Source organism: Oncorhynchus tshawytscha, linkage group LG12 (genome assembly GCF_018296145.1).
Source record: "Oncorhynchus tshawytscha isolate Ot180627B linkage group LG12, Otsh_v2.0, whole genome shotgun sequence".
Lineage (NCBI taxonomy): Eukaryota > Metazoa > Chordata > Actinopteri > Salmoniformes > Salmonidae > Oncorhynchus > Oncorhynchus tshawytscha.
The window spans coordinates 39,797,678-39,823,111 of NC_056440.1; the positions used below are offsets into that span (position 1 = coordinate 39,797,678).

General features: G+C 42.1%; 1 protein-coding gene and 1 long non-coding RNA gene across 5 annotated transcripts; one reads left to right on the forward strand and one right to left on the reverse strand.

Annotated features, from left to right (window-relative positions):
- Positions 1 to 321: 321 nt before the first annotated feature.
- LOC112263263 (riboflavin kinase) lies at positions 322 to 19,309 on the reverse strand. 4 transcript variants are annotated; one of them, XM_042330634.1, is made up of 5 exons: positions 18,808 to 19,309; positions 17,368 to 17,552; positions 12,829 to 12,980; positions 4,744 to 4,846; positions 322 to 4,620 (listed from the first exon to the last, which is right to left on the reverse strand). In XM_042330634.1, the coding sequence occupies exons 2-5, from the start codon at positions 17,546 to 17,548 to the stop codon at positions 4,469 to 4,471; spliced, it is 588 nt and encodes a 195-aa protein (XP_042186568.1). In that variant the 5' UTR covers positions 17,549 to 17,552; positions 18,808 to 19,309; the 3' UTR covers positions 322 to 4,468. The 4 variants fall into 4 exon arrangements, with proteins under 4 accessions (XP_042186568.1, XP_042186569.1, XP_024295109.1 ...); XM_042330635.1 differs by lacking the exon at positions 12,829 to 12,980 and having other exon boundaries at positions 17,368 to 17,533; XM_024439341.2 differs by lacking the exon at positions 12,829 to 12,980.
- Positions 13,963 to 15,465, forward strand: LOC121847831. Its single transcript, XR_006084692.1, has 3 exons — positions 13,963 to 14,335; positions 14,627 to 14,700; positions 14,827 to 15,465. It is a non-coding gene; the product is annotated as an uncharacterized LOC121847831 (long non-coding RNA).
- Positions 19,310 to 25,434: the final 6,125 nt, after the last annotated feature.

A 25,434-nucleotide genomic window follows, 5' to 3' on the forward strand; every position in this document is an offset into this window, starting at 1 on the left:
GCAGAATTGTGATGCACCCAGTAACTGCCGAGATGAACAATGAAAGTGACTTTTAGATTAATGATGGACACCCCAAGCAAAGTGTCCAGAGGTGGAAAAAAAAAAAGTCCTCAAATTTCATACCTGAGTAAAAGTAAAGATACCTTAATATAAAACGACTCAAGTAGAAGTGAAAGTAACTTGAGTAAAAGTCAAAGTATCCGATGTTAAATGTACTCAAGTACAGTGGTGGAAAAAGTAATACATTTTCATACTTGAGTAAAAGTACAAAGTTAATGTAAATGCTATACATACAATTCCTTATATTCAGCAAACCAGATGGCACATTTTCCTTTTGTATTACTTTTTTTTGACAGCTAGGGGCAACTCCAACACATCATTTACAAAGAAAGCATTTATGTTTAGTGAGTTCACCAGATGTGAGGCAGTAGGGATGTTCTCTTGATAAGTGTGTGAATTGGACTTTTTTTTCTGTCCTGCTAAAGCATTTAACATGTAACTAGTACTTTTGGATGTCAGGCAAAATGCATGGAGTAAAAGTACATCATTCTCTTTAGGAATGTAGTGAAGTAAAAGTTGTCAAAAAAAATAAATAGTAAAGCACAGACACCCCAAAAAACGACTAAAGTAGTACTTTACACCACTGAAAGCGTCACCTGTGCAAAGGAGTACTACCAGTAAGTAAATTATTGTTGAATCATCTTTGACAGTTGCATCTCTCGTAGGCTGCAGTGTATCTTCGAACATGTTGAATAAGAATACAACGTCAGGCAGGACCATACAGCAGCAGGACAGAAGGATTTTGAACGAGCCCAACACATACGACTGGTCCCTGAACACAGACCCATGGTTAACTGGGAAAAGACTAAACAAAAATCCAAAGCTATGACATGATGCTTCAATAACTACAGAACTCCATGATTTCTTACAACAGTCAAACATATGCAATCACAGCTGAAAGGACTAGAAAAATAACATTGTATTGGAGGTTGGGTAAACTCTTGGAAAGCATATCAATTATTTACAAGGATGTGGCTTATCCAGCTAAAGCACATTTTGGGAACAGGCCATTCTGCCATCCTACACTTTTTTTTCTTTATAAAGGCAGAATACAAGTGCAAGAAGAGTGGGAGAAGAAGCAGATGACCCTGGTTAATGGCATTGGTCTGATTCTACTGAGCACGGTCTCGACTGAGCTAGATGATCTCATATTAAACAAAGGAAACATGTTGGCTCAGGGTTGTGGTTTGGTGCCAAACTGGAGAGCAAGCCTACTAGTATTACGAACAGATGCCTCGGAGTACAGTTGCCTAATCCAACACTAGTGCCTAGTACTTGATCAAATATAAGCCATGTTGTTTTGACAGTTTAATGAGCACTTCTAGCTGCACTGATTTATAGAACATCTGACAGTTAGGTACAGAGGACAAACACACCCAGACAGCTGTAGTCCTAACAAAACTTGAAATCACAGGGAAACATTTCAATAGGGGTCTGACCAGATGAAAAACATGAATAAACCAGCTACTGACCTGATGAACACAACCCTGGCCTTCAGAGTAATACCATTAAAAAAACAGAACACTGGAGCTGGGGGAAACAGAGAAACATTAGAATGGCCCTTGTTGAGTCATGTTCTCTTACTGTATATTGTAGGTTTAACTAGTCAGTGCTGGCACCAAAACATTTTCACGGTCATTGTGTAGTGCTGCCTGTAATAATACAATATTTCTTGGGGCTGCTAGGAGTCATGGGTGTCTCCTGGGAGGTGTAAGAAATGTGCTGAAGCCCACTCGAGAGCCACTACTGAGGAAATAACTAGCATTGCATGATAAGTGTACCAGGGGGGGCCCAGGACCGAGTTTGGGAAACCCTGCACAGGCTAATGACAGGGGAAGTCAGATAAGACCGACAGCGAGCACACTGGGTTTACATTAACACAGATTCTGCTGTGTATAAGTTTGAGACACCGTATGTATATGTTGGTCTATGTCCTTCTGTGGTACTAAGGTATAGTACTGCTAACCACTCAGGCATATAGGTCTGGAGAACACAGAAATCCCTCGACAACTGGTGCCGAGTCCGTACTCTAACCAAACAGTAACCATAAATTAACCAAGAGAAAACTTTCCCTCTGGCCTTTTAAAAATGGTAGAGACCGATCCCCATCCCACATTGCATAGGATTTCAATACGTCATTGTTGAATACCATTTACTTATCAATTGCATATGCATATCAATTGCTTACCCCAGTACATTTTCTGGGTATGGGTGGAGGGGAATTTAAGCTATCCTGCAATAATAAAAAGGCCATGACGTATTTTTTAAAGGAACAAAGCTCAAAATCTGAAGAGGAACATGGGGGGGGGGATATAGAACCGTATTCACAGATTTGGTCTACGTAAACATGAATATATTAACACCAGCCATATTGTTTCCTCTGCCAAGAGTATGGCAGAGGAACAGTCTCTCAAGTACATTAAAATCTCAAATCACATTAGCTCAACTCATTTTGAACAACTTATTATAAAGCGTTATGTACGCATGCTCAACACTGTCCACTTTGTCCTCTGACGAAATGACAAAGAAAGAAAAACGCACATATGCCCACCACATCCATCTGCAGAGAATCAGAGCCTTGGACTTGAGCCTTGTTCATAATGGCAGTTTGAAGTGACTCAAATCTATTTTGTTTTTTGCATATCTGATTTGAAAAAAAAATTCTCTAAAGTTTGAACAGCCCAGAAGCACAGGGAATCAGATATTTGAAGCCACATTTCAACTACAAATCTGATTCCGGGCCATGCGACTTGTCTGAATGGTCAAATCTGATGTACTTGCCCTCTTTTATTATTATTATTATTTTTAACACTTATTTGGTATGTCTTGTTGCTTGCCAACTTTGACAAGAACATGTAGCTAACTAGCTTAATGGTTTACAAACAAATTAGTAAAATGTGCTAGAATGCTAAAGAGCTACCTAGCTAGCTAGTTGACTGCTGGGGCTAGCCAAAAAGGACTCGTTTTGAAAGTTGGGTCATCTTATCCTTTGAGCTTTTAAAAAAGTGTTCATGCACTGATTTTGAACATTCAAAGCAACTGGGAAATGTTCATGGCAGGCATTGGTGTCACCTTAGCTTGCTACACAACTTCTGAGTGACAGGAAGCATGAGCACCACCAACAAAAATCAGCCTACACCACTGCTCACGCACCCGTTGTCATAGTAACAACTTGCGTAGCCATGTCAGCAAATGACTGCGGTCTGAACACACAAATCTGATTTGGTCACTTGTAACTTGCTGTTTGGACAGTCCGTACTCCAAAACAGATTTGAGCACTAAGGCCTGCAGTGTGAACAAGGCTTCATTCTTCTCTTATCTCAGTGGAATGAGGGTCCAAACAAGGTTAAGTCAGTAAAAACTAAATTCTGGAAACTTTCAACATACAGTTATGTGGACCCATTTCAAAAATGTCAGACAAATCTTTAGTGTTAAATAAAAATGGCTCTCATTGCTGGGGTGGGAGAATGCTGGATTTGACCAATGAGGAACTATACAAATTAAGGAAATCAGAGAACTGGAAGCTGCATTCAAGCATGTCTTTAGCCAACCATGCAGTTTGTGTAGGTCAAATAAGAACATCAGTTTCTCAAATAAAATAATGCGGATGAATTCAGTGCTGTGTATAATGCAACTATTTAGCCAAATGCAAGATAGAGGACTTCTCTGCTTCAAGGCAGACATTTTGAATACACCCAAAAATGAAAAGGAGGAAAAACTAAGTGCAAAGCCATGAGACTGAACCCCAATTCTAAACAATACAAAAATTACCATTCATTTCAAAAGGACATTTTGTCACACATGCTGGATAGGTGCAGGGAACAGTGTTGACCAGGGAAAGCCATAATTAGTACTGCGTCCCTGGAGCAAGTGGGGGTTAAGTGCCTTGCTTAAGGGCACCGACAGATTTTTCACCTCATGTGCTCAGTTATTTGAACCAGCAACCTTTCAGTTACTTGACCAACGCTCTAACCACTAGGCAACCTGCCACCTTTAGCAGTGGATTTGGTGGTACTGTGCTCCTCTCAACAGACATTCAATTCCTGGAGTTGCACATTACCAGGATCATGTCATTTGGCACCAAACTTGTCCAATTCTAGAGGTTTGAAAAAGTAACATATTGGCAGAAAGAGCATAACAGAGAGGAGAGCCACCCAGTCATTCAAACTGCAATGGAAAACACCCAAAGCAGTGTTTGGAAAAATCACGTGGCTCTTTTTGATGAAGTAATCGCGGCACTCCTTAACGTCAGTGGTTCATGTTTGCTCCACACTAAAATACAAGCAAGGCCTCTGCCGGCCAAGTCACTAGTCCTAGTGAAAAATTACATTTGGATGGATACTTGCGACAGCGACTTTACCGAGTGATGAGCAATGCGAGAGTGAACAACGTGTTGTGTGATTAGAGGTCAGTGGCCCTTCGTGATCTTGTTGGACGACGTCATGGACGAGCTGGCAGAGGCTATGAAGAAGTTGTCCTTTTTGAGTTTGAGGTGTTCAGGAAGGTCCAGCTTTCTTTTGGCCTCCTCAATGTCATGGTTGATCGCTGCTATAAGGGCATCTGCAAACACAGAGAAGGGGTGAGAATGTGTGGCCTTAAGTCTGAGGATGGCTGTGTGTGTACAAGGATGGACGAGCGTGTGTGTGTGTGTGTGTGTGTGTGTACACCAGTACTCACTCTTACCAAGTGAGTCATAGCTCCTCTCTGGACGGATGTATCCCACCAGGACTACACTGAGGATCTGGCCATAGAAATCTTCTTTAAACGTGTGGATCACATGAGTCTCCTGTAATACACGTCAAATCAATAAATTGTCAACAATCAACCACAAGACACAAACATAGGAAACCCCTTATCCGAACCAGGGTGAAGTCTGGTTGATAGTGGTCGAGGGTCTAAAATGAAATAACCCAAATTTCAAATCAAAGTGTATTAGTCACATGCGCCGACTACAATAGGTGAAATGCTTACTTACAAGCCCTTAAACCAACAATGTAGTTAAAAAAAAGAAATAGAAGTAGTAAGTAATTAAAGAACAGCAGTAAAATAACAATAGCGAGACTATAGACAGGGGGGTACCGGTACAGAGTCAATGTGTGGGAACACCAGTTAGTTGAGGTAATATGTACATGTAGGTAGAGTTATTAAAGTGACTATGCATAGATCATAAACAGAGTAGCAGTAGTGTAAAAGAGGGGAGGGGGGGCAATGCAAATAGTCTGGGTAGCCATTTGATTAGATGTTCAGGAGTCTTACGGCTTGGGGATAGAAGCCTCTTGGACCTAGACTTGGCGATCCGGTACCGCTTGCCGTGCAGTAGCAGAGAGAACAGTCTATGACTAGGGTGGCTGGAGTCTTTGACAATTTTTAGGGCCTTCCTCTGACACCGCATTGTATAGAGGTCCTGCATGGCAGGAAGCTTGGCCCCAGTGATGTACTGGGCCGTACGCACTACCCTCTGTAGTGCCTTGCGGTCAAAGGCGGAGCAGTTGCCATACCAGGCAGTGATGCAACCAGGCAGTGATGCAACCAGTCAGGATGCTCTCAATGGTGCAGCTGTATTCAAATACTGTTAGTATAACATGATCTGTTAGACACACTACAACAAAATGCACATAGCAAAATTTCTCATTTGAGAATTTCTCAATTCTATGGACAAGCAACACCTCAATAAATAGACATTCAATAGCAGTTAAACATAAAATCAGTATGGCACCAAGACAATCAAATATAATTAAAAACCGACGTCATTCACCACACAGTCAATAACAAAATCAGTCGCAACCTTTAAAACAGGGTACTCCCCCCCTTTTTTTTTTTTTAACAGTTCAGACCTCTGGTAGTTAAGTCTTACTACATTGCAGGGCCTATGCTTCTTACCTCAACGGAACTAGATGAACAAGCACAATCCTTGCGCTTGCCTTGAGTGCGTGCGCTTTTGGAGAGGGAGTTCCAATGCTAGAGTGGTCGGTATTTAGTGCAGTGGTGGGCAACGGAAAGCAAGCTTTGCCAGATGACGTTTCTTCACAAGAGACTCAGAGGAAACCCTAGAATTTCCTTATACAGTGACTTCGGAAAGTATTCAAACCTCTTGACTTTTTCCACATTTTGTTATGTTAGTCTTATTTTAAAATGTAGTAAATATTATACCCCATAATGACAATTGATTTAAAAAATACAATAATATCACATTTACACAAGTATTTACACTCTTTCCTCAGTACTTTGTTGAATCACCATCGCCAGCAAGTACAGCATCAAGTCTTCTTGGGTATGACAAGCTTGGCACATCTGTATTTGCGGAGTTTCTCTCATTCTTCTCTGCAGATCCTCTCAAGCTTTCAGGTTGGATGGGTAGCTTGTTGCACAGTGAATCAGGTCTCTCCAGAGATGTTCGATCGGGTTCAAGTCAAGGCTCTGGCTGGGCCACGCAAGGACAGTGCCTTTTTAGGTGCCTTTTGGCAAACTCCAAGAGAGCTGTCCTGTGCCTTTTACTGAGGACTTGCTTCCGTCTGGCTACTCTACCATAAAGGTCTGAATGGTGGAGTGTTGCAGAGATTGTTGTCCTTCTGGAAGGAACTCTGGAGCACTGTCAGAGTGACCATCGACGCTGCAGACATTTTTTGGTTCCCCATCTCCAGATCTGTGCCTCGACACAATCCTGTATCAGAACGCTACGGAAATTTCCTTTGACTTCATTGCTTGGTTTATTCTGATATGCACTGAACTGTGGGACCGTTATAAGGACAAGTGTGCCTTTCCAAAACATGTGAAATCAATTTAATTTACCACAGGTGGACTCCAACCAAGTTGTAGAAACATCAAGGATGATCAATGGAAACAGGATGCACCGGAGCTCATAGCAAAGGGTCTGAGTAAGATATATATTTTTAAATGTGCAAAAGTTTCTAAAAACCTGTTTTTTCTCTGTTATTATGGGGTAGTGTGTAGATGAGGAATTTTATTTCGATCTACTTTAGAATAAGGCTGTAACGTAACAAAATGTGGAAAAAGTCTAGGGGGCTAAATACTTCCTGAATGCACTGTATTTTGGGTCGTTATCCAAGGTCGCCCTCTAAACTACTTTGACACAATGTACCTGCCGCTTACGGAGGTGACTTGCTAGTATAAGGTTAGCTAGCTAGTAGTGTTGAATCTTCAGACAGGACCTAGAGAACTAGAATTGCCGATATCTAGAGTCGCTCTCTGGTCTCAACAAATTTATAAAATGAATATGCTACACACAAAAGACATTTGCACTACAGAAAACAGCTATATACCGGGAATAAAACTAATTCCCACCCCACAGCTGGGTTTCTCTTGGTGGCAGACACCGAAGCAGAGGTCAATGAGCAGCTTTGCTTCATTTCCTGTACAATTGTAGGCGTGCACCAAAGACTTGATATGCTGACTCGAACTGTCTGTCTCGCTCAAGAGTCCAACACGTTCAGGAGTTCGGTTGAACCTCTCAGGTTGAGGGTCTTCTTAGGGGTGATAGGGTGTGGTTCGAGGCGTCTTGATTCCCAACAACTCTAATGAGTTTACTTTCAAAAGTCTCTTCCTTGGTCAAAATGCACCCTGGACAGAAAACCAGTGGTCTATAAAGAGTTCTCGCAGTACCCGTGCCACTGTAGTCGCTTTCTTATCTTTTGTTGAGAAAACCTGACCATACTGGGTGACGTGGACCTGACCATACTGGGTGACGTGGTCAGTGTCACCTCTAACAGGTTACCTATACCTTGTTGGTCAGGGGCTAGGGAACGGAAGTCTATTCAGATCAGATCCCATGGAACGTTGCTAGAGATCGACCCATTTTGGCAACTGTTCTCCCACAGTTTCAGACACAGGGCTCTACATTACGGGACATGCATAGAACATGTCCTTTATCAGCCTATTGGTTCTGTCTTACACCCATGCGACCATCTCATCATGGCGCTGGTGCAGGACCTGGGAGTGTTACTTCTGAGGGAGCACCAGTTGGTAGACCTCTGACTGGGGTGTGTGTCACTTAGTAGACTAGACCATCCTTGAGTTCCAACTTCTCAGAGGAACTGGGGTGAGAGTCGGTGGCTGGAGAGAACAGAAGTATTTCGATATTTTCCCCATAGGATTGGAGGGTCTCACGAGGGTCGTGGGACATGCATATAGTGAAGGGATGCTCTCTGGAGGATCCCAAGTCTCAGCCACTCCACTGAAAAATATCTGCCTACACATCACTGCCAACAGTGATGGGAACTTTCATCCGCTGCTCACTGGCCATTGCTGTATGCGGATGCCATGACAGCACGTCTGCGTCAATGTCCACTTTACCCAGCCTATACTGCAGGCTGAAGTTGTAGTTTGCCAGTGCAGCCAGCCATTGTGTCTGGTGGCATTCAACTTGTCAGTTGTGAGCATGTAAGTCAGTGGATTGCTATCCATGCACATGGTAAAGCTAGCCCCATAGAAGTAGTCATGAAACTTGGACACTGGCCACTTCAGAGCTAAAAATGCAAGATGGACTTGGTTTTTGCTTGCAAAAGCTACAGGGTGCAGCCCCTCAGGATAGTCTTGGTACAGAATGTCTCCTAACCCCTCAAAACTGTAGTCTACATGGAGGGTGTACAGCTTTGAGCTGTCCGCAAAAGCCAACACTGGGGTGTGGGTAAAAGCATTGATGTAGTACTTGGTTGTGGGGTCATTTTGTCCTTCTTCCCTTGTTAAGTCTGTTAGGGGTTTCACAATGGCTGAGTAGTTGAAAATAAAGTGGCGGTAATAGCCACAGAATCACAGGAACAACCTCAAGTCTGTGGGCTTCTCCCATGTGGCCACTGCTTCCACTTTGGCAGGGTTTTTAGCAATTCCTTGCTCTGACAATGTGGCCCACATATTTGACCTGAGGCTGACAGACCTGGCATTTGTCCAATGACAGCTTCAAGTCACACACCTCCAGCCAGTCCAGAACCTTCAGCCATTCTTCATGCTCTTCTAGGGTCCTTCCAAACAAATCAGGTCATCCAGGTAGATCTCCATAAGATTCAAGCCGCTTTACTCCTCTCGCCATCAAGCACTGGAACGTAGCTGGTGCTGTGTTAATGCCAAGGCATTCATTCAAACTGGCAAAACCAGAGGGCAGATGAACGCTGTCTTCTTATCTTCAGGGCTCATGGCAATGGAGAGCCTGCCTCTCCACTCCTCTGGAATGGGCGAGTTGCCGAACTGAAACATTTTAGGGTGCATGGGGCAGGGCGTATCCACCTGTTGGATTAGGAAATTCATCCTTGGGTGGTGGAAGTGACAAAACTACATCAGCTTTGAAGACCTGTGTTACCATAGTCTCTCTGGCCATGGTTACCGCTAGTCTCACGCAACACTCGAATAGTGATTTGGCCATCACTTAGCAAAGCGGCAGAAAGAACGGTAGGTTGCACTAACAGCCCTCCAGGTAATGGATTGTCTAGGGCTAGCTCAACAAGCAACAGCTCTCGGAGTGGAGGAAGGCCCACAACCTTTCCACGTAGCATGCCCTGTCAACCAGTTGTCCGCATCGAACTGTGGAGCTGGGGTTCCTCAACGTAAGCGCAAGAACAAAGCATCCAAGGGAAGCTCACTGGTGAACTATGGGCCAGCAACTTCTCCACAGATGCGTTTCAGCCATTGAAACAGGTAGACATTTAGTCCAATAATCACAGGGACTCCATCATGGCCTTTTGTCTCTGGGCACACTAAGGCCATGATAGTTATGGGCTCTTGAATGACAGCTACTTCTTGAGGCAGATCCAGTTCAACCAATACATACGCCCGGTACGGATAGCAGAGCTCGTTGAAGCCCCACACATGAGTGAGTGTGGTACCAGCTCACGAAGATGGTGAGCTGGGACCCACTGTCTAACAGAGCTTGGCAAGGAGTACCGTTTATCGTGACTGGAATGACAGAGGATGGGCCAACTAGCCCACTTGGGACAGAGGGAAAGGTTGACAGGTTAGATGATGCAGATAAGGTAGAGCTGGTCATAGGTCTGGGGCACAGCCTGCTCCGTTACTGGGCGCCTTTCCCTTTTCCCTTGTGCTTCTTGAATCCAGTTAGCCTCTATGACCTTGTGGATTCTTCCTGCTGCCTCACTCTTCAGGCGAGTGAGATGTGCGACTGGCTGACTGTGCGTCTAATCTGGGCCTACTTCCTGCATCTACATTCTCTTCAACGCACCACCTGTGCAGCAGCATTTTGACAGGGGCTGCCCTCCATTGTTGTCGTCTCACTTGAATGGTTATTAGATAAACACAGCAACAAAAGACATGTCCTCTCACTGTCAACTGTGTTTATTTTCAGCAAACTTAACATGTGGAAATATTTGTATTAACATAAGATTTAACAACAGACAAACTGAACAAGTTCCACAGACAAGTGACTGACAGAAATGGAATAATGTGTAACCTGGGGTGGGGGTCAGAATCACAGTATCTGGTGTGGCCACCAGCTGCATTAAGTACTGCAGTGCATCCCCTCATGGTCTGCACCAGACTTGTCAGTTCTTGCTGTGAGAGGTTACCCCATTCTTCCACCAAAGGTACCTGCAAGTTCACGGACATTTCTGGGGGGGGGGTCTTCCCTGTAACACACAGCGTTGAGATTGCCTGCAATGAGCTCAGTCTGATGATGCTGTGATACACCGCCCCAGACCTTGGCGGACAGTCTACCTACAAATCGATCCCGCTCCAGAGTACAGGCCTCGGTGTAATGCTCATTCCTTTGACGAAGTGCGAATCCAACCATGACCCCTGGTGAGACAAAACCACGACTCGTCAGTGAAGAGCCCATTTTGCCAGTCCTGTCTGGTCCAGCGACGGTGGGTTTGTGCCTATAGGCAACGTTGTTGCCTGTGATGTCTGGTGAGGACCTGCCTTACAACAGGCCTGCAAGCCCCCAGTCCAGCCTCTCTCAGCCTATTGTGGACAGTCTGATCACTGATGGAGGGATTGTGCGTTCCTGGTGTAACTCGGGCAGTTGTTGTTGCCATCCTGTACCTGTCCCGCAGGTGTGATGTTCGGATGTACCGATCCTGTGCAGGTGTTGTTACATGTGGTCTGCCACTGCGAGGACTATCAGCTGTCTGTCCTGTCTCCCTGTAGCGCTGTCTTAGGCGTCTCATAGTATGGACATTGCAATGTATTGCCCTGGCCACATCTGCAGTCCTCATGCCTCGTTACAGCATGCCTAAGGCATGTTCACACAGTTGAGCAGGGACCCTGATCATCTTTCTGTTGGTGTTTTTCCAGTCAGTAGAAAGGCCTCTTTAGTGTCCTAAGTTTTCATAACTGACTTGAATTGCCTGCCGTCTGTCTGTAAGCGGTTAGTGTCTTGTTCATGGTTCATTGAACAAGCTTGGGAAACAGTGTTTAAACCCTTTATATTGAAGATCTGTGAAGTTTTGGAATTTTAATAATTCTCTTTGAAAGACAGGGTCCTGAAAAGGGGACATTTCTTTTTTTGCTGAATTTACAAGTACAGGGTAATGATAAAGGGATCTCGGCAGAGCCTCCAAAGTAACACACCCTTGTCATAATCAGGGTAAAGTCTGGTTGTGGTCTAAAAGGGGTGGTCTTGGGTTGAAAATGAAATAACCCTAGGTGTGTACTCATTCCCAATTCAAATACCTTTAGAATAACCTAACCCATTATCAGACACACTACAACTAAATGAACACAGCAATAGACATTAAACATAATCCAATCAGTATGGCACCAAGTCAACCAATAGACTTACAGCTCACCCTAAACTACTTCGACACACTGTACTCACAATACAAATTTCTCTGCCGCTGACGGAGTTGACTTGCTAGTGTAAGGTTATCTGGCTTGGATTAACTAGTTAGAAGCCAATATTAGCTAGTAGCGTCACATCTTCATACAGGACCCAGAGGAAACTCTAGAATTGCTAGAGTCGCTATCCGGAAGAGGGGATGTGATCGTGTGGGGGTGCTTCGATGGCGATACTGATTTACTTGGAATTCAAGGCACAATTAACCTGCGTGGCTACCACAGCATTCTGCAGCCATAAGCCACCCATCTGGTTTGTGCTTAGTGGGACTATCATTTGTTTTTCAATAGGACAATGACCCAAAACACACTTCCAGGCTGTGTAAGGGCTTTTTGACCAAGGAGGAGAGCGGTAAAGTACTGCATCAGATGACCTTGCCTCCACAATCACCCAACCTCAACCCAAATGAGATGGTTAGGAATGAGTTGGACCGCAGAGTGAAGGAAAAGCAGCCAACAAGTGCTCAGCATGTGGGAACTCCTTCAAGACCGTTAGAAAAGCTTTCCTCGTGAAGTTGGCAGAGAGAATGACAAGAGATTGCAAAGCTGTCATCAAGGCAAAGGGTGGCTACTTTGAATAATCTCAAATATATTTTGATTTGTTTAAAACTTGTTTGCTTACTACATGATTCAATATGTGTTTTTTCATAGTTTGTGTCTTCACGATTACTCTACAATGTAGAAAATAGTAAAAGAAAACCCCTTGCATGAGTACCTGTGTCCAAACTTGACTGGTACTGTAAATAAAAATATATACATTTTAAACTTAAGTTCAAAAAATACAATTTGTTCTGCAATTTTGAGAGTCCAATAAGGTGTGGAGACCAACATTTTATTTTTATTCATTTTTCAAACTTATTTTGGAAGAAATAGAGAATTATTTAAGAAGTGCAGGGGTGCCAATATATTTTGCCACAACTATATTGGCCTATATACCTTTATAACCTATATGGGTGGGCGAGCTGGACTTGCCATGGATTTCTTGGCGTTGTTGTAGTAAGGGTTACAGCCGATGCTCATCACCATCTTGTGGATGTCTCCGTTGTCCACGCACGCCCAGCCATAGTAGATTCCTGTGCTGATGTCGCCAGGCAGGAGCTCCAGCACAGAGTCTGTGAAGTTGGCTGATCAGAAGAGACATTCAAATGACATTACAGGGCTTGACATTAATTTTTTCAGCCACTTGTCCTTCAGACAAAGTCAGTAACACCATGAGCCAAAATGGTGAAGTACATAGGAGGGATGTGAAATAATTTTCGGTCCCGTTCTGTGAGCTTGTGTGGCTATCACTTCGCAGTTTAGCCGTTGTTTCACCTAGACGTTTCCACTTCACAATAACAGCACTTACCTCACCTCAGCACTTTGACTGAGGCAGCTCTAGCAGAGCAGAATTTTGACTGACTTGTCGCAAAGGTGGCATCCTATGACGGTGCCACGTTCAAAGTCACTTAGCTCTTCAGTACGATCATTCTACTGCCAATGTCTGTCTATGGAGATTGCACAGCGGTGTGCAAGATTGTATACACCTGTCAGCAACAGGTGCAGCTGAAATAGCAGAATCCCCTAATTTGAAGGTGTCCTCATCCTCTTGGTCATGTAGTGAACCTTTAACATCATGTCAAATGTTTCAGGCATGTCCACTAGCTAGCTAGTAAAATAGTACAACTTGGCTAGGTAAGGTAACTTATCTAGTTCGTTCATTAAGTGAGAATGCCCCAGAAGCCGGTGTTGAGGATATATTGGCACGTTTGCCATGATGGTTTCTCGGGAATGATCCCTTTTATAACACGGGTGAGCAACATATTCAAATATGATTGACGTATTGTCATCAAAAGCTACATTTTGGTTATTTTATTCATACAATGTCATCCTTCCACAATATATAGCCCCGACACAAATCTAGGGTTGCTTCCCAAGCCGGCTGGTCGTTCGTTCTGTCGGTTGACAGAGACGCAACCCAGTCGTCCAGTCTGTTTTTCAATTGCCATATTGTCTGGAAACGTTCTTATCCCTTGCTTGCTATACACTACAGTAGTAGCTGCATTTGTTAAAACGGTTTTCTAGTGACATTTAACGAGGCACGATTTCGCCAGGCATAGAAAAAAATGCTCTCTCGTTAGGACGCTGTTGTTTAGAAGAGCTAGCTAACTATAGGGTGACCAGACGTCCCCGTTTTTGGTGGCCTGTCCCCGGAAATGTCCCCGTTTTTAACTGTGCGTTAAAAACAGACCGCAAAGTGAAATATTTTATTTGGCAAGAAAGACCGGGCAGCAGAGCCTACGGGTTGATGTCTCAATCGCGTTGTGCTTGTTTAGGCCAACAGAGGGGGCTGCTCGCTATATAGCAACTTCATTCACTCTTCTTCTACCAACTACTTGCTCGCGATAGTTTTAGAGAAAACTGCTGTGGAAAACTCGGCCAGAAGCTAGCAAGTATCAAGTGAATCCACAACATCACCACAAACGTCTTTTCAAGCCAGGTACGTTACAATCGTTTGAGATACTAGCTAGTGATATGTCACAATTTATTATCTAGATAGATTATCTGCTCTATAAGGTTATGCTAGCTAACGTTAGCTATGTAGACTAAGTTGGTTAGCTAGCTACTGTTATGGTAGCTAGGTTAAAAAACGTTAACATGTAAACATGCAGTGGACGGGCTATTTTGAAAATATGATTATATTAAATGAATGCACAATTATGATAATATTTTTGTAGATTACAATTTGAATGGTTTGGCATTATCATAAGTAGTGTGAAAATATATTTAGAAATGTTCATGGATAACAGTAGCCGTGGAGAGGAAGACTGGATAGGAAGAGGAGTGAAGGAGTCAGGAGGAAAGGTATGATTACAGAGCCTGCCAATTTATCATTCTAAACAATGTTTTTCAGATAAAATACAAAAGAGGCAAGCAATGGGAATCTTAACCAAAGTATTTTATCTAATAGTATGCTATTTATTAATGCAGATTGGAGAGGAAGAAGGAAAAATTAATGGAGTAAAAAGAGTGAAGCAAGGAGAGTGTAGAAGAGTGAGGTGGAAAGGTGGAGAAGGAAAGGAAGGAAGAGAGTGAAGAAAAGAGGAATAAAAAGTTGAGTAAGAAGAGTGACACAAGGAGAGTGAAGAGCAGACAGAGGAGATACAATGACTCTTTCCAAGAAACGGAAATGCACTCTTTATGAAAAAGAGAATTTCCATTTATAAACTCAGGTCAAGACAATCGAATGGTTCACTGCACCCTTTGTAATTCCTCTCTTTCAATTGGCAGCCGGAGAAGAACGGCAGTGGTAGAACATCAGCAGACGAAAAAGCATAAAGCCTCTGAGGGCCTGTGTTAGTATGCCCTCTGGCTGAGACGCAAAGAAAGTTCAAGGAGAGGGGCTACAAGAATGATCAGATTAATATAGCCATTGAGAAAATTCGAAACAAAACGAGACATGACCTTTTAAGGTCCTTGTGGTAAAAAATAATGTAGGTAAAACAAAGCACGAATTAAAAATACGTATCTCAGAGCATCGTAGCACCATTAATTGTAAAACTTTACTTATCCAGTTGCGGCCCACTTCTTGGAGGCAGGCCACTCGATTTAGTCTCTGCGTTATATTGGCATCGAACATGTCACCCTCCCTAGGAGAGGGGGTGACCTTGATAATTTATTGTTAAAACGAGAGGCTGCCTGGATCTTTAAATTAAAGACCCTTGCGCCCTTCGGTCTCAACGTAGACTTTGATCTGAAGCCATTCTTGTGATTGTGACTTTGCCATTGTAATTGTTTGTAAACTTGTGTAGTCAAATTAATCTATGATCATATGCTATCCATTTGTTGTTTGTATGCTGTTCTTTGTATGACATTTTAATTGATTATTAACCAATGATATTAGGCCACTCTTGGCCATGATTACAGACACCTGTGTCTTTTGACACTCTATAAACTAGTCATCCCGCAGTGTTTGTGATTATACCCTGATGAAGACAGCTTGGCTGTCGAAACATTGGTAATTACATTTTTGCATCTGAGCTCCCAGAGTGTTCGGCTCTTTTATTTTCAAGTTTTCTACTTCGCTAGCCAGCACCTCGTCTTAATAGATGTGCGTTTCTTTTTCTTCTAGTATGCCCTCTGTCACCACATTCTTCAAGAAGGTAGAGCCTTCCCAAGAAGAATATGGTTTAGCTGTGCAGTAGGGTGTCTTTGCATACCACACTATGCGACACAATCATAGTTACAGATGTGGATTGCACAACACAACTGACACAAAAGCTTTATGAGCCAAAGTTTACATGTGCTAGGACAAAATGTGACACCAGTGACACAGGACCTAGACCAGGTTGAATTTGTGTCCCTGTCCATTGATGCGCCAATCATGGACATGTTAAGCTGCTGTCTATAGTAGTCAGATATTGTAAGATATGAGGGCAGCACATCTGTGGAATCAAAACTGCTTGATTTTATTGAATTGAAAGGAGAAACAGCAGAGGAGATTGCAGCTGAGGTCCTGGTTGTCATCCAAAAATGTAACCTGGAAAACAGTCGTGGCATTCTCTCCGACAACAAATACCAACTTTGGAGGACTGAATAGGCTGGGGAGGGTCAATGTCCATACCAAAGTTTAAAATGCTCTGCAGTGGGAGGTGGCTTAGGTTGTCCTGCCCACATTCATATCACAGTCAGAACAGCTTTGGATATAATGTTGTACCTGCTCACAACGATATTTGGATATGTTCATATTTTCACCATCAGAGTAGAAAGACTGAAGGACTTTTGAGTTTTGGCCAGGAGTACCATGACATTTTAGGACACAGCGATGTTCGCCGGCTGTCCATGCTCCCTGCTCTAGAAAGAGTGCTGAAAATGTATGTGCCATAAAAATCCTTTTTTATTTCTGAATACAAATGCCCTGTTGTCCTGCGAACAATGTTCAAAGATCCACTGACTGAACTTTGGCTGGCCTTTGTCAATGGAAACCTGACCGTATTCAGTGACACGATCAAGATGCTTAAAGGCCAGGACCGCTGTGCTGTGGAGTCCGCTGCAATTCTGAGAAACTTTGAGGCAAAATTGACTGCAAGACGTGACGACAACTTCATTACAGTTTTGGTCAGAGGACTTCTGAGAGAGCTAGAGGAAAATGGAGCCATGTCTAAAGAGAGCTTTCTCAAAACATCCCAATCGTTCTTCACTGTGGCTGTGAACTACTTGCAAGCATGGGGAAAGCACACAGATAATCTAAAAGATTTACATTGTCTCCTTTGAAAAAGGCAACCTCTGCGTTAAGAGATCCAGAAGGTACACTGCAGGAAAAATACCCCAATGTGACCATCAATGAGGATGCATTGTGTGATGAGGTTACTGGCCTGCAAGAGTTCCTAAAGGGGGGGAAATCAATTGAAGAATGGAAAACATCTGAGACACCACTTAGTCAGAGAGGGAGTATGGTGGTTACCCACTTCAAAGCTAGTGACATCCCACACACTAACCTAGCTAGATTAGAGTCTGTTGTCATGTGCTTACCTGGAAGTAATGCACCAGTCGAGAGTGTTTTCCCAAATGAATGATATGGACAGCAGCAAGAAATAGGTTCACTGTTCCTTCCATCAAGGCCATGCTTATTGTGAAGACAAACATCAACCTCCCCTGCCAGGAGTTCATGGAGAAACTGGCCAAAGACAGAGCAATCCTGAAGAAAATACATTATTCTGAGAAATAGAGATCAGGTTGGTATAAGTATATTATGTAGTTACCAATCTCATCAGCATCTTATTTCTTTATTAAGTATTTCACATACTATTGTGTGTTTTTTCAATTTTGCTCATGTTCTATTCTGCTCTTATTCTAGCAGGACCACTGAATGGCTGTCCAGATCAGACAGTTCTGTCTTGTCTGTAGTGTTTCTGTAATATAGTTGTCTTCGCTGTCTGTCACAGTGTGCTTGTTAGACTAAATACATAAAACCAGAATTTGACCCCTTATGTCATAGATAATAACATTGGATATTTTAATTATATATTGACTGCCGAACTGGAAATGGACAGATTTGTGAAATGAAAACCGGCAACATGGCTAACACAAACGTATAACTGAAGCTGGAAATCATGCAAACTAGCTGCACCTAGTTTTTTTTTTAAATTATATGGGCATTTTGTATATAGATCCATAAAAATGAACTGATTCGTGATTTCGACTGACTGAGAAACGCAGCCTGACTCGCTCGTCCCGACCCCATACACATTCATTACTATGGGACAGTTGGAGACCGAATTTGAATATTGAAACAATGTTGCAAATGTCAGACCTGTAAGATTGATACAAATCGCCGCTGTTGAAAACTAAATGCTAGTCTAAAAGAAATGTGAGAATGTCTAGATCTGCTTTCTATAGTGGAGACCAAGTTTATAACTTCCCTGCCTGGGTTGATAATCCAGGCTGTATCATAACTGGCCGTGATTGGGAGTCCATGGGGCGGCGCACAATTGGGCCAGCGTCGTCTGGGTTTGGCTGGTGAAGGCGTCATTGTTAATAAATAGTAGTTCTTAAAACACTTATTTAAACAATAAAAGGACAGTGGATTGCGCAGTCAAATGAAACAGAGTAAATAAGCATTTTAACGTCATAGATTTAGCCAGTGGTCATTTGTGGAACAGACACCGGCTGGAACGCGCTTTTAACCAATCAGCATTCAGGATTAGATCTACCCGTTGTATAGCTGTAGTTATGTTTCGCGCATGGATTTGTTTCTGTTTCCTTTAAATTATTTTCAGTCATAACAAAAGATAGCTAGTTAGTTAATTTAGTATTTTAGCTGGCTAAGTGTTAGCGCGATACAAGGCCTATATCATCTCTAACTAGCTATCTAAACAGTGAAGTCAAATCATAATTATCAAACCACATGCGGGTGAAGCATACCGTTAACAAACATATCTAGATGATACCGTTAGCTACGTTTAACATTACCTGTGAGAATTCCTAGTTCTTTGCTTCCTCGTCCGAATCCTCGAACGACTTCCCCCCGGCAGAAATACGGAAGATTCATGTCTGCTCTTTTCCAACTGGAGACGACTTTCAACAAACGTTAGCTAAATTGTTAACGAGCTGTGTAGTTAGCTACCTAGTCAAGCCTAGTCTCTAAAAAGCGTGCTGTAACATAACTAACTCGACACTGGTGAGGATGACCTCGAAACGAAAGACAACTAGCTAGCTAATCACTGACAAACGCAGGAAGAGATTCCCACGCAATTCCAACAAGGACCACAGTGCGTATTTTGCTTATTGACCGGCGAAAATTACAGAACTATTCATTTAGCTAGGTAACGTTAGTTTGAGATGCTTTGGTCAAGTACCTAGCTAAGTGGGCCAATTTCAATTTGTAATTGAGGTCGACGCTGCTCAGTGTTTTTCTAATTTAACCTATGTGAATGAAGTCGACGATGCTCAGTGGTTTGCTGCAATCTGGTCTCAGAGCATATAGTATTATTCTGTACGTACTTCTTGTTCGGTGGGATTTATCGTCAGTGGGCGTCCAACGTTTTGGTGCATTACCGCCACCTACTGTACTGGAGTGTGAGTCAGAGACAGGGAGAAACTAAAACCTACCTGCCAGCCCTGTTGCCATAACAAAATACCTTTAAAAAAAAGTGTTAATATCTGCTCAATATATTCGTTAAAATGATTTCCTGTAGCCCCTTCTCCCTCATACTAGATCTCAGTCTCTCTCGTACACTGTGATACTACCCACACTGTAGCAATACATGCTCCATGGTCTCTGTTTCCTGGCAATAATCATGCTTTGTCTCACCCTTAATCTTGTAAAATAGCCTCTTCTATCCCTTCCTGCCATCCTCCCCTCTGTACTTAAATAAATGCCTGCCCTTAGTATCTCAATTCTACTGTATGTAAACCCGAGACACTCCATTTATGTTATGTTTCATATGGTATGTATTAATGGCCACCACTAACTTCGTTTGTTACAGTTCTTAATATACATTACAAAATCGCAAAATGTACAATATGCTACTAATTTGCCAAACATACAATATGCTATGAATTTGCGAAACGTATAGTATGTTACAAATTATAGCTAGGTCACTAACATTAGTTAGTTGGCTAACTTTGGCTATGGGTTAAGGTTAGAGTTAAGTAACCATCTGTCTATGTAACCATACCAAACATAACATCAAACTAATGTAGAGGTCCGGAATTATATTTACTGTTACGTCTAGTCTATGAGACCAGGCTATTTATTTAGGCTATCCATTAGCATTTGCACTGGAGAGCTGCGTGTTACCACAGTCAAAGTTAGCGTTTTGGTCTTACTTTAAGGTTAGCAGTGTGGTTAGGTTTAAAATCACAATTTAAGAAGATCAATTGTAGATATAGGCGGGATTTACGACTTTATGGCTGGGGTAACTAGTGACGACCTGTACGTAGTAGCTAACTGACCTCGTACCCACCCCAAGGCTCTCATCCAATGACTGCTCTCATACATTACGTAGCCTCCGCCTCTTTACCTCTATGCAACTCAACAAGTGCTTGGTCTCAAAGGTCGACAATGTTATTGAGGCACAGTATGACGAAGGCGTATAATACATCAGAATTTAAGTTGAAATGATTTTATGTCCAGGATTTCTCCTACTTGGAGAGGACTCACCTGGTACCTTCAGTTTACAAAAAAAAAAAAAAACGTATTCAGGACAATAGGATTACCAATCTCACGTCCATTTTCTACATCAATTATTCACTGAGTAATAAACTACAAGGTCCTACACATATGCCACTAGATGACGCTGTAAAACGAATGAATGCACCTAATCCTCTGAATGAAATTGTGTAGACCAGGGGTAGGCAACCCAGTTCCTGGAGAGCTGCAGGGTATGCCTGATTTTGCTTCAACCGACCTGGAAGACCAGGTGTGTTGAATTTAGTCACTGAACTGATCAATTAGCTCAGGCGGTCAGTTCAATGATTGAGTTTAGTCAACACACCTGGTCTTGGTCCATTTAAAGCAAAATCCTGCAGTCCCTGTGGCTCTCCAGGAACAGGGTTTCCCATCACTGGCATAGGCCTATTTCTATTTACATAAACCATCTATACACTGAGTGTACAAAACATTATGAACACCTGCTCTTTCCATGAGACTGACCAGGGCCCGGTTTCAGAAAGTGGGTTTAGTGAAAACTGAAGTCAGTTGACTCAGAGTTGAAGGAAACTCTGGGTTTTCGGTTTCACAAAGCCAGTTCAGCTTAACTCTGAGTCAGTTACTATGGCAACATACTCCATGAAGTTAACCTGCTCCCTGGCAGGTTTTCAACTAACCCTGAGTTTCTCCTCTTTAGCTGAAGCCTGAAGGAGGTTTCAGACATTGCATGTCCTTTTCTTGAAGAGCCAGTTGACATAGAAGCACAAATACTTCACAGAAATCTCCTTCAGGAGAGGATGATCAGACCCCGCTTGGATGTTTTATCATCTGTTTGAGTGTTTCTGCACAATCATTCATCTGAACAATATTCTCAGCCCTCATATCATTCACATGAAACGTTGTGGACATGCTCCCAGTTCGGAACAAATTCTTTGTGTTGCACTTTTTTTTTTTGCCAATGGGAGTTTTCTATATAACATCGGTGACGCTGAGCATATTTCCAAGGCAACAGTCTGTCGGGCTGTCAGAAATGTCTCTTGCGCTGAAACATTCACTGTACACTTTTGTGGTGTCCAAGTCACAGACCCACAAGACTCAAAGAATTCCACATAATTGCAGATATCAGTCAAAGCAACAATTAATTTAGTATAAAGCTTTGAGTAGCCCTGCCAGCCTTATTTGCTGACCCCTTACCCTGAGCCCGGCCCACAGCAACTTTAGAACTTGGCTCACTGCAGGACACGAGCCAGGGTAGAGATGACCATTGGGATGCTCAAGGCCCGGTTCCAGTGCCTTTATAGGCTCAGGGCCACCCCAGAATGAGCATTTGACATTATTGTGGAATGTGTGATTCTCCACAACATTGCCACAATTGGAGCAGAACAATGTCATACTCAACCAGTGAATGAGCCTGACCACCCTGCTGATGCACGAGATGGAAGAGACAACATGCTACCATTTCTGATTGACCCATCACCTCCGCAGTGTCAAAGACAATATGCCTTTCTTATTATGAAATATTCTTTTTTTCCCGCAAGTACAAATGCAGTAGTTAATATTTTTTATGTTGTTCATATAAGTAAAGTTATCCACCTGTGGGTACCTCACCCACCTTTAACTAATGTCCCAGCAGTTCTATTTTTAGCATCTGCAGCCTTGTGGTCAATTTCTAAATTACATTTTTCAATTTGTTTCTTTAAGTACACCTTTTTCACAGGGAGATATAGGAAAACAAATGGCATTGAATTTCACAGTGCCAGGTCTACTTAGTATCATTGTAAGTCGTGGGCCAAAGCTGAACATCTTAGGTAAGTTGTGCTGTCGAGGTGGATGGACCCTCTTCCTCACTGTAATTTCCAGCATTGCTCTGTTAGATAAAAAAGGTGCACGTTTTATTATGGTACAACACTATCATCAACTGTTAGATGTTATTTAAGGTGTGAACCTCAATAGGCCTCTCTGTATCTTCCCTCTCTGTGGCCACTGACAAGCTGTCTTCATCATCCTCCTGTAATGAAAAATAACAATTTGTGTTCTACTCTAACCCATTATGAAAAATCTGTGGACTATTAAGAGTACTTACAACTGCATGGAGGTCTGTTATGACAGAAGGCTCCAGACAGATTACACCATCAGTAACCGATGAAGATTAGAACTTTACCCAGAAAAGTGCCCCACCTAATTTGAATTTTGTTTTTACAACAGTGTGCAGGCCACGTCACAATTCTTCAAATATATGACTGAGTCACCTTAAAATAGATTGATGTCTGAAGGACAACTAAGAATCTGAAAAAGTAACATTCAATTCTAAAGAATTGTACCACTTCAAGAAAATCAGTGTGCCAAGTCGTCTAAGATGGTGATGCCCACCCACCCGAGGTAACACTGGCAAAAGGAAGAATGTACATATGTCATTAATTTGAATAACTGAACTGTTATGTAGGCCCTTCTGTCTTGGGGGGGTGATTGGGTCAGATGAGCTTCCTCCAGAGATGCCTTCAGCAATATGGCCCCCAGTGGGCGACCTCTCTTCAGCCTCTGAGTGGTGGACCCCCCACCTGTTTTTCAGCCCTCTGCCTTTTTTCTATTGGCTATCATGGAGGTCAAATTTGAACATGTCCAGTAAACACAAATTTGGATACTTGTATGTATAAAGGCATTTAGGTGTTACTTTCAAATAGACAATATTAAATACTGGCAGCATTGGGATGGTTGAAAAAGTAACTTCTTGGTTTAGAAAATTTCACTAAATACTTAAATATCACATGTTGAATGTAGCCACTGAATGCTGTTTAATTAGGTAAGCTAGGCTAAACATCACAATTGCTTGTAATTAAATGATACCTTCTGTTGAAGTATATTTCAATCTTCAGTTGCTGCCAAGTACATTTTGTGCCTGTTGGGTTGCACCTGCGTAAATAAACACACACACTCAAAATGTGTGTATAACACTTCAGAAAACGTATTTTCAGTTAACTCACACATTGACTAGGTCAGCAATTTCCTGCAATTCCAGCTCACATTCTTTTGCTGCTAGTACTGTATTGCTTTTTTCTTAAATATATACTCATATTCTGCATACTCTTTCATTAATATTTCTAACGCCACTGGGGCAAAGTAAGAGGTTTGATCCCTTTTTTTTATCCTGTTGCCATGAAGAATCATGTTATCTGCGTTCCATTGATGAGGACGTTTTATCTCCTCATGCACACGCTTTACTCAGGATTAATTTAACTCAGAGTTGATTGAACTAATTGTTATCACCTGTTCTGAAACCCGAAAACTCTGAGTTTGACAGCTCAGAGTTAGTCATCCCAGAGTTAAGGTTTCAACTCAGAGTTTGTTAAACCTGCTTTCTGAAGCAGGGCTTTGGTGAAAGCTATGATCCCTTATTGATGTCACTTGTTAAATCCACTTCAATCTGTGTAGATGAAGGGGAGGAGACGGGTTAAAGGATTTTTAAGCCTTGAGTCAACTGTCATGGATTGTGTGTGTGCCGTTCAGAGGATGAATGGGCAAGACAAAATATTTAAGTACCTTTGAACGGGGTATGGTAGTAGGTGCCAGGCGCACCGGTTTGTGTCTAGAACTCTAATGCTTCTGGGTTTTTCACGCTCAACAGTTTTCTGTATGTGAACACCAAGTTATTTTAGAAGAAATACTGAATCATACAAGGGTGCCAATCTATTTGACCGCAACTGTAATTTCTAATTTGTGTAATCGTAAAAAATAAAGTATATTATATTTGACAAATTGCTTCATTGTTGAATATGTTGTGAAATACATTGTGCACAACAGAACTTGCAACCATACCTTTAGACGTAGTTAGGTTCTGTATGTGTTTAGTTCACAGCAGAACAAAATAAAGATTATCCCTTTAAACAAGTTTTGACAGTGAATTTAGAAATTAATATGAACAAAATAAATACACTTAAACTTGATTGGTTCATCTTCTCCAGGCCTCCTGCATCAATTTACATAATTTGTATCCTTTTCGGTTGCTGCAGTTCAGTGTTATGGCTCTCTTATGCCCACTCAGAGAGCGGTAAGAAAACTCAAAACCAGTCACCTAAGGAGATATGGGATAAAAGGCAGGAATTCACTTGGTCATGGATAAATATTGCACAATTCTTGTTAGCAGAGACCTTGAAGAGTAGGTGGGAGTGGTAGTAAAGTAAAATGTATAAAGGCTAAAAAGCAATAATTTTGTAAAAATGTCTTCAACCAGGCAGTTATATGTTAATATAAGTATTATTTTAATTTTTTATAAACAATCCTTATTTTGGTGACATGTGATTGCATTGTTGACAGCACACAACAATGCATCATAAATGCCTCTTGGGATCTATTAATTGATATTCAGACAAAAGATCGCCAATAAAGTAATGCCTATAATGGTTATTTTAAAAAATGATTTTGTCATAATATTGTGTCAAAAGGTAGTCGGAACATGGATCATTTGAAATTTTAGAAAACTATTAACTAACTAACTAACTATGTTGTACTACACACCGCCTGGAAACATTCATTTCGATGTATTTAAATATTCATGTTTGGACAAACAATTACCATAATTTGTTCAACTTTGACACCCCATCCCCATTTAGCAAGAGTTACAAAAGCCATTGAAGCAGACCTAAACTAATTAATGCACTATTGTTGAAATGAGTAAAAATGCTATGCAAATTGTCATTATAACATGCCCTCTTGACTTTATTTTTTATTTTTTATTTTACCCCTTTTTCTCCCCAATTTAGTGGTATCCAATTGTTTAGTAGCTACTATCTTGTCTCATCGCTACAACTCCTGTACGGGCTCGGGAGAGACGAAGGTTGAAAGTCATGCGTCCTCCGATACACAACCCAACCAAGCCGCACTGCTTCTTAACACAGCGCCATCCAACCCGGAAGTCAGCCACACCAAGGTGTCGGGGGAAACACCGTGCA